We start from the raw sequence: 10,100 nt of genomic DNA, 5'->3' as shown, positions 1-10,100 counted from the left end.
ACACAAATGCTTTAGACACTTAATGAAATGCCCCTTTCCTTGTGTAGCGGTATGGTCATATAGCTGGCCATCTAACTAGCACCTACAAGCCACTAGCAATACAAACTAAAAAGATCAATGTGACTAACAATTCGAATACTGCAGGTACTGTTGTTATTTTTGATTAAAACTAATATACTTATTGTTTTAACGTTTATCCCTTCCAGATGATCAAGAAAAATGAACAGAGGACATCCACTGTTTTCATTAGAGGAGTTCCAGCCACTACCAAGGACTCAATGCTCAATGAAACATTCAAGGAATTTGGTCACATAAGACAGGCTTTTGTTACAAAACCAAAACTAAATACAGCTGGGACTTCCATTGGTTATGTGAAATTTACAACTATTGAGGAAGCCTCTTTGGCCATTAACTCCGTTAAAATGATTGACAATCAGAAAGTCATTCTATCATTTGCTCGTAAAAAGCCTCGGAAATTTCGAGAGCCAGTCAAGTTGAATAAATCTAAGGGAAGTGGATCAGGTTTGAGTGACACAGATGAAGATGCTCCAGTTACTGAACCAGATGCAGAAGAACTTGATAAAGATAAGGATTTTCTCTCTCTCAACACTGAAGAAAAACCTGTTGCTGAAAAAACTACTGTCCAGCCTAAAGCTGTTGGATTATCGAAAAAAGGTTCCTTTGTAAAAAATCCAAAAACAGTATATATCCACAACCTCGTTGATGGTTTGTCCCAAAATCAGCTGAGAAAGAAGTGCCGTAAAGTTGGTGAGGTCGAAAAGATTGTTTTGGACGGCACAAGTGCGTGTGTCACATATAAAGATGAAGCAACAGCTAAGCTTGCCTTGACAAAACTGAACAACCATGTATACAAACAGAAGGTCATCACTGTTGTTTCCTCAATGTTGTCTGCTAAAGCAATAAAGAAAAAAACGACTGTATCAAGGATTGTCATACGGAATCTCAGCTTCAAAGTTACAGAGGAAATGCTACATTCTGAGTTAATTTCTTTTGGGAAAATGTTAGATTTAGAAGTTCCAAAAAATGGAGAAGGAAAGATACGAGGCTTTGCATTTGTAAGTTATATCAATAAATCTGAAGCAAACAAAGCATTGCAAAAACTTAATGGAAAAGAGATATTAGGACGAAAAATAGCTGTTGACTGGGCAGTTTCAAAAGATAAATATGTTAAGAAAGAAGCTGATAAGCCTGCGGATGATGCAGATGAATCAGATCAGGAGGAAGAAGCCAAAGATGATGATGAGGAGTTAGATGAGGCAGCAGCTGAAAGTGATGAGGATGATAACAAGGAAGACGATTCAGAGGAAGACAGTGACAAGGAATCAGGAGATGAGGCAGAAGAAGAATTTAAGCCTAAGAGAGAGTATGATGATGTCAAAGAGGGTAGGACTGTTTTTTTGGGAAATCTGCCTTTTGATGCTGAAAAGGAAGACATTGAGGAGGCTTTTTCCGTGTTTGGTACAATCAAATATGTAAGAATGGTGTATGATAAAGAGAAAGACCGTCCTAAAGGAATTGCTTTTGTGCAGTTTGATGAAAAAGATGATGCTGATAGTTGCTTGGCAAGAGCTGACGTTCAGCCAATATCTGTTGGTGGTAGAGATATTGCTGTAAAGAAAGCTATCGATAGCAGACAAATAAGTGTTCCTGACAGCAAATCTTCTGGTAAAACTGGGAAAGATAACAGAAATCTTCATCTTGCCATGGAGGGTGCTATTAAAGAAGGGACCAATGCTGCAGACGGAGTATCTAAAACAGACATGATGAAACGCAAGTTGGCCCTTGAGGCAAAGAAGAAGAAGTTGAAGAACATAAACTTTTTTGTATCTACAGACAGACTTTGTATTAGAAATATGCCCTCTACTTTTAGTGAAACTAATCTAAAAGAGTTAATGTCCAAATATGGGAGAGTGGCTCAAGTTAAAATCATGAGGGATGTTAAGCAAGCAAACAGTGCTGGAATTGGAAAATCTAGAGGCTATGGTTTTGTTCAATTTGCTAAACCTGAAGTTGCATTAGCTGCATTGAGAGCTACAAATAACAACCCTAACATCTTTTCTGCAGCAAAACGTCCTATCGTTGATTTTTCCATTGAAAACAGTGGGATTTTAACGGCTAGGGCCAAGAAAGGACCACTTAACGCTAATGATAAATCTCGCCCGATTAAGAAGAGTTTTAATTCGCGCTGGCAGGAAAAGAGAATACAAAGAAAAGAATCGGGTGTTCCTAAACCCCCGAAAGCAAATCCTGAAAAATCTGTTTCTTCAACCAAGGAAAATGAACCTAATCAAAAGAAGGTTAACAAAAAGAAGAAACAGAAAAGTAAGCAGGATTCAAATGTGGGTGACCAATCTAAGGTGCCTGATCAGAAAAATGCATCCCAAAAGTTACCCGAACCCTCAGTTGTCATTGAATCCACTTCTGAATCTCAAAAAGGTCCTAAACGTGGAAAGAAAGGTAAGAGTGAGCGACCCAACAAGAAACAGAAACGGGTTAAGGAGCAAGGTGAGGAAGCCGCTTTCCAGAAACTTGTTCAGGATTACAAAGGAAAACTGGAGCCAGAGTTCGACCAGACTAGAAACTTTAAAAAGTGGTATGATGATTGAGTACCTAGTGTCTTTTTAAATGGGGGTACTTTGTTTTAATTTTTTATGACCATCAGTTTTTAAAGTTTTAACATGCAGTAGTGTGCTTTCGTGCCTCATGCACAATATATGTGCCGTCTGCCTTATTTATTGAATCGGATAATTTATTAAACGGGATGTTTTGCCAAAAGTTCAATTGCCAACAGAATTTGTTAACAAACCAGTGTTGATTTGTATAAGTGATTTTAGAACTTTTTCATTTATTGGCACAGCCTATATTTTTGTGGGTTTTAATATTTCTGTAACGTTTCCGTTATACCACTAATTACGATGAAATCGTCAAGATGAAATTAGAAACCAATGAAGGTTACATGTTACAAAATACAAGTCAATTTCCGCATAATAGTCGCAATATTAAAAAACTATCAGGCTTTGTAACTAAAAGTTTGTTCGTCTTATAATTGGCTCTTGTTCATCAGATTAGTAATGTAGGGTATGAAGAGTCAGGATGTAGCTCCAGCAGCACACCGTTGCTGCTAAATCTAAAAAGATACTCAGCTACTTCCACGATGTTTATCTATGGATGGGAGTGGAGGGGAGATCCTTTACAATGTACCTGTGTCACGCTTTTCTTCTTCTTTCTGTCGTGGCTCTTGATCAAGGTTGTTATTATAAACTATAAAGGCATAGTGATGACCAATTAGATTATAAAGTTTAGAATATTAACAAAGTATAAAATTGTGGAAATGATCAGTTCAAATATCAATTATGAATGATCATTAATCAGATTTTATTAAATTCATACTGTGTTACACTTGCTCACTTTCAGATAATATTTTGGAAGCCTCCAAAGCTGATTATAAGGGAGTCTGGTCAAGGACATTCCTGGTTTGGGACTGATTTCATTGATAAGCCCACCTATTGTAACAACTGTAAAGAACTATTTGTAACGGTAAGTACTTGAAAATTAATGTTGAAACCAAGTTTAAATGATTATCGAAATTTTGTCCACCTTGCAGGGAGGCCGACAAAGGGGGGCCCTCTATTATTAGAGGTCAGATCATATGACGTATAATTAGTGATGTGACGTATAATTAGTGATGTGATCCATCCATGTGATCCATCAGTAGACCCAGAAATGAGCTAGATATAGGGTAGAGTTCACATGTTCTGTAAATCATAGCTGGTGGATCACATCACTAATTATACGTCACATCACTAATTATACGTCATATGATCTGACCCCTAATAATGGAGGGCCCCCCTTTGTCGTGCAGCCACATTGCATATCCATTATCCATCAATTTTGGTCGGTACTTTTTTCTAAAAATGAAACGTAACTAACCTATTGAAATGTGATCCTGAATCATTTCTAAGGGACACAGTTGTGATTCCTGTGGAGTTTACTCGTGCTCCGAAGAGAGGTGTATAGATCAGGCCGATGAGGAAATAGCTTGCAAGTCCCTCTTCTTATCCCAGAAGAAACAGATGAAACATCATTGGATCAGAGGAAATTTACCGTTATGTAAAGGTTAGTACATCAAAGCTATGATATTGTGAAACATGTGTCTGATATAATAGAAACTACGAGTCTTAACATTTACTTAACACAAATTGAAATAAGTTAACCATCTAAAATATGTTATTCAAGTTAACGAACCTTCTCATTTCTCATTTCTCAACCTTAACCTCAGAATGTGTGACGTGTGGAGATTTCTGTGGTCGGGAGCCCAAACTAATGGATATAAGATGTGTGTGGTGTCAAGTTGTGTGTCATGACGACTGTAGTAAACCCATCACTTCCTGTGATTTGGGGAAATATCAGAAGTGGATTCTCCCTCCTACCAGTATTACTCTCAAGGTTATTGAAGCTTTAATTTGCTGTTTTTATTTAATACTTTACAAATTTTACAGATTACGGTAGAGCAATGAATTTTTTTAAAATTGAATAAACGAACTGAAGATGGCAGATGCACTATCTGTAAAATTTGATGGGCAACCAAACACGGAAGCTCATCGCGATGACCGCAATAACATGGACCCATAAAGGACTGAAATTAACCAAGAAATTAGTAACATTTCTTAGAAAACAATTTTATGAACTAAAAGTATGTTCTTGAAATATTGTCACGCTATATGGCTATAAATTTAACTGAGAGCTACATTCCCTACATTCCTTATATGCCCTAGATTAAATGAAATCTACCATGGCTTCAATGGTAGAATTTGATGATTTGTAGTCTGTGATAATTGTCTATCTCAGTGTACTAGTGTTTAGTCATAATCATTATTTCTCTTATGATATTGAGGGGGGTTACGGTGGGTTTAAAGCCCCAAAAAAAACTAAGGACCAGATGAACAAAATCATGATTTTGGCAAAATACTAGACCATGACAGGCATTATTCAACTTGATATTGTAGATAGTGTATGACTGCCATATAATAGTAAATCAGCCAAGTCTTTTATCAAACTTTAAATGGTCCCATCTCGATTTGGGTTGATTTTACGGTTGTAATTGATCTATTTTAAGTTTGAACTTCCACCTTCACAATGATGACCATATTAAGACTAAAAGATTTGCTGAGCTTTTAAAATTCTGAGTGAACTATCTATAACTATTTATAACTTAACTATTTAAAATATGAAACTACTTTTGTCAAGGAACTTTGTCCGATTGTTGTGACATGGTCACATGCCTAAAGCTATTTACTATTACAAACTTTAAGTCTCAAAACTACTTTTCGTGAGCTTTTGAAGAAGAGAGGAGATTTGGTCAAATAATATCTCAAATATCGGGGGCTGGCCTAGCGTTATATACGATAATACATTTAAATTGTAGATTTCCAAAACCCAAAGTAATACAAATTAAAATGAGCACTAAACTTAGAAATGAGAATTGAGACTAACACCTGCGTAGCTGTAGTCTAAAGTAGTCTAAACACACCCAGTTCATCTTCCAGAACAACTGAAATAATTGTAACGTCTCATCTAATTACAGAGTATCTGGGTAAAAGGAGTAAGGAAGCAGGTAGTGCGGGACATCACCACACCCTCGTACCCCTGGCAGCCCTTGTTAGTGTTAGCTAATAGAAAGAGTGGTAATAACCAGGGACAGAGTGTCCTGCAGATCTTCAGACATCTCCTCAACCCCGCACAGGTTTGGGAATAAACACTCACTACTTTTCCGTTGAAAATAACTTTGATCGAAATATGATTAGAGATGCATGATTTTTTCCCCTTTTTCTTGGCTATCTTTAAGCGAGACAAGGAAGATAACAATATAAAGATAACCGTATCCCGTGTGCAAGGAAGATAACAATATAAAGATAACCGTATCCGTGTGCAGGTGGTAGATATCTGTGAAGTGCCCCCAGAAGCAGCGTTAGACATCTGTAGACTGTCCCCCACCACACAGTACCTAGTACTGGTATGTGGGGGAGATGGTACTGTGGGATGGGTACTCGGTGCTATCGACAAGATGAAACTTCAGGTAACTATTTGTTCCTTAGAATTACTGTAATTGAGCTCATTAGAGTTGATTACGTTAGCGATATTCTGTTTGTGCTTTCTGGTTGTAAAACGATGTATTGATATCTGTACATAAAGTTCCTCGTGAATCGTGATTGTATTTCGAATGTTATGATATACATTTGAGAACAGCTATCATATTAAAATGTACTAAATTAGCTTGTCTTTCTCCGTCTTATATTGTATTTGAATCCAAATATTGGGTTCTATTATATATATATACAGATATAGTTCTTTTTACACTTATGACTACTGAGTATACGTTTCACTTTATAGAAGTGTTGTATTATACACCATTTATTATTATTAAATGCACCATATCGTGTTACTCCGACATTATGGAACACGTGCTTTTAACATATCTGCTGTTCTAATTAATTAACTGTCGCCTTCCTTCACACAATCATTGTTCTGTCTTCAAAGTGAAAACCTAACATGATATTATTGTTGAGAAGGAAATGGTTTAAAAAGTAAAATAACTGATATTTTTACTCTAGACACGACCTCTGGTGTGCGTGTTGCCGTTAGGTACTGGTAACGACTTCGCCAGATCTTGTGGTTGGGGCTCAGGTTAGTTTTATTTCTGTTCACTGTAGTTCCTTTGTATTGAGATCCAGAATGCATTCTTAAGATTTCAAAAAACTGTTGTTTTAATAGGTAGGATCACATTTTAATTTAACCTCGCGTCAATATTATAACTGCTCTATAACAGGGTATGCTGAAGAGGACATGTCAGACATATTGTGGGATATTAGTAGAGCCCAAACTATTGAACACGACAGATGGTCCGTTAACATCAGAAACTATGGTTACTTCGGTATCAAACGTCCCATGAAGGTATGTTATGTCATCATCTGTTATTTAATATCATGTGTTACAAATTCATGATAATTCATTTTACTGGTTTCCTGTACATGTTGACCTGAAATTGTATTATCATTTTGGTCCACTGCCAAGAGGGACCATTTCTTGTTTTTACGTTTTTAACATTCCGTAAATTTCCAGACGCTGATAATGAACTGCTATTTCTCTATCGGGTGTGACGCAGCAGTTGTGTTAAACTTCCACAAAAACAGGGAAGAAAACCCATCCCTCTTTAAAAACAGATTATTAAATAAGGTACGAGTTTAACCTTTTAACTAAATAATTGAACTTTGATGTGAATTTAATCATCTCACTGATAATATGCACACTGTACATTTATTTACAGTGATCGAATGATAAGTATTGAATGCCATTTCCAAATGTTTCCATCAACGTTACACAAGTGAGCCGTGAGTGTGGGCACTCCGCACTGTCCTCGTAGGCCGTAGAATTGCAAATTAAAATGGAAAAACCCGCCATTAATGGGACGAATTTTATCCATACCACGACTTGGTTCGTGCGCGCGGGCGACATTCTCAGTTTTAATATGTATCGTTCGCCGCGCATAATGGCACTGCCGCATACACGCGCGCGCCGCGTCGTGGATCCGATCGAGCTAGCTGACAAAGCGATTCAATGCATGGTTCGTGGCATTTCTGACGTCATACCGTTAAGCTATAGCTATTAACTAATACTGTAACTGCTCAACATACTCATTATTAGAGACGAAAGGCTGATGTATTGACTTTAAATTCCTTTATCCTCACATTTTCATCTGCCCAGGCCTGGTATCTAGGATACGGCACGAAGGACGTATTTGAAAGCGTGTGTCACAAACTAAACGAGCGAATAGCTATTGAACTTGACGGTAGAGCAATAGAACTACCTGAATTGGAGGGTATTGTGTTGCTAAATATCGGCTCTTGGAGCAGTGGCTGTGACATGTGGGCTGGGAGTGGTTTAGAGGAACTACCAAACAAACAAAGGTTAGTTTTTTGTGTGGTGTATCGCGATTATTTTAAACTTCCAGAATAGATATTTTTGATGAGTTCTGTAATTTTTATTCTCAGTTCTGATAGTCGACGTTATTGATTACCCACTAAATAAATAATGCTGACAAGATTGGTCTTGATTCTTGGGGATATCTTCAACAAACAATTTAAAACGATATCTCTCATGTATCCCTCCAACTTCAGCCCATCTGATGGTTTGATAGAAGTTTGTGGACTCTACTCTTCTCTTCACGTGGGTCGACTCCAAGTTGGACTTGCTGATCCTTGTAGACTTGGCCAAGCTAAAACTGTCAGGGTAAGTTTGGTGAATTAACCACAATCCAATTTTGTTTCTTGGAGGTTTCTGATCGCTCAAAACGTTGATATTACTTAACATGAGAATGCTTGGTTAGATACTTAAATGGATTAACAAATGTCTTCTAGTATATGAACAACTTAACCAAGTCAAACATTGGATGTCCTCCAATTTTTATCTTGTACGAGTGCTAAACTCTTCCGTGTTTTATTATGAAATGTGATTTGCAGAGCCCCATATTATCATGAAATTTGATTTGTGAAGTCCCTCTCATTTATATTGGTCTTCAACCGGAAGAATCGTACTTGGGCCCTCTGATCTAAATGCCAAGCTTACATATTTTTGTCATTTCAACACCGAACATTTGAGAGGTACATCATATGATCATCTCATCACTACGAATCACCACATCCGTATTTAAATTTGATTAGATATTGTCTGAAATAGTCCTACAAAGGTCTATGTTAAATTTGATTGCATTTGTCGAATTAATTTTGTCGAGGTACCACCCGAATCCCTACAATGACAACGAAAGCCAATCCCTCGTTTTCAAATCACCACCTAGAGACTTCTATTTTAAGAACGTCTAGAAAACTGAAACAGCCCAAAAATCACATTAGAACAAACGCACGACGATCAAATTAACAGTGATCACGCATGTCACGTGACCACTATTTAATCTCTCTTTAAACCTCTAACACTCCCTCTGCCCATCAGATCGTGGTGAAGTCAGGGTTCGTGCCAGCTCAGTGTGACGGCGAGCCTTGGGATCAGTCTCCTTGTATTATATCCGTGTCAGCTCACACTCCTGCGCTGATTATGAGGCGCGAGGAAGTATCCTGAAGATGGTTTTTTCTCAGATTAACCCATAATTAGCCTGAAATTTACTTGAATTTTATTCTTATACTCTCCTGAAGTTTATGTAGATGTCTTAGATTGTACTCTTCCAAGAATTCCCCATGGTTGGCTAGACGTGTTGGACTATTAAATGAAAATTGAGGACCTGACAGCTGTTGTGACAGAGCCAATATTTGGGTTAACTCGAGGATTCAATACAGAAAACGTGATGATACGTTAGGGTTTAGGAACTGCAGCTACCGCCGGAACGGCCGTACTTAGAACAGACAAATCTTGTTATGTTTAGTGTTTAGTTTGGACAACTTGTTGAGCCGAATAGGTTATCCTTTATTGAACGTATGTTGACCAAAGTTGAAACAGTGTTTGTAAAGTAGGAATTTTGTTTTATCTGATGGTAAGTATATTTTGAGTATTATTTTGTAATTTGACAATTTAACATTTAAAACGATTTATTTTGTACTTGTGCTGGAAATGTTCTATTTTATTCTTCGTACCAAGCTTAGTCCTAGATCCTCTTCGGAATAAAATGAGTCGTATTTACCAGTGCATTTTTATTCGGTAAATAATGACCGTGAATTTTCCGATAATTGAGGTCGCTTAAAGCGTCATGTTTTATGCTCCCATAAAACTAGCTTCAAAATAATACAGTAGTAATGAAAAGTTTAGAGCTAACTACAAAATACTGCCTTTCTATGGCATACAGTTGTTTACTTCGAAATGATAAAAATAATAATCATTTGTCAGAACACTTTAACAGAATATTGCTGACCGAATATTACCTCACGGCCTCAGCCTCAGTTATATCGAGCAGATTTTTGTCTTGATATGACAATAAATTGTTCGTTTTAACGACTAAACCCTTTTACAGTTTTTAGAGTCGAGGGTTAGTCCTAAACGGCTATCGTTTTATCGTTAGAGTTATTTTCACCACTCTC

General features: G+C 37.2%; 2 protein-coding genes across 2 annotated transcripts; both read left to right on the top strand.

The window, feature by feature from the left end:
• On the top strand, positions 1-2,872 carry LOC134816393 (RNA-binding protein 28-like). The gene has a single exon (XM_063825222.1). The coding sequence runs from the start codon at positions 207-209 to the stop codon at positions 2,625-2,627; it is 2,421 nt and encodes an 806-aa protein (XP_063681292.1). The 5' UTR covers positions 1-206; the 3' UTR covers positions 2,628-2,872.
• Positions 2,873-2,954: 82 nt separating this feature from the next.
• LOC134816397 (diacylglycerol kinase epsilon-like) lies at positions 2,955-9,525 on the top strand. The gene is made up of 12 exons (XM_063825225.1): positions 2,955-3,268; positions 3,436-3,558; positions 3,984-4,137; positions 4,301-4,467; positions 5,606-5,764; positions 5,954-6,097; positions 6,633-6,705; positions 6,848-6,972; positions 7,141-7,254; positions 7,783-7,985; positions 8,196-8,307; positions 9,025-9,525. The coding sequence occupies exons 1-12, from the start codon at positions 3,176-3,178 to the stop codon at positions 9,148-9,150; spliced, it is 1,593 nt and encodes a 530-aa protein (XP_063681295.1). The 5' UTR covers positions 2,955-3,175; the 3' UTR covers positions 9,151-9,525.
• Positions 9,526-10,100: the final 575 nt, after the last annotated feature.

The sequence above is a fragment of the Bolinopsis microptera genome, chromosome 6, assembly GCF_026151205.1.
Source record: "Bolinopsis microptera isolate Bmic1 chromosome 6, MBARI_Bmic_1.0, whole genome shotgun sequence".
Classification (NCBI taxonomy): Eukaryota; Metazoa; Ctenophora; class Tentaculata; order Lobata; family Bolinopsidae; genus Bolinopsis; species Bolinopsis microptera.
Note: the sequence above shows the minus strand (reverse complement) of the source record. Positions and strands in the feature narration are given on the sequence as shown.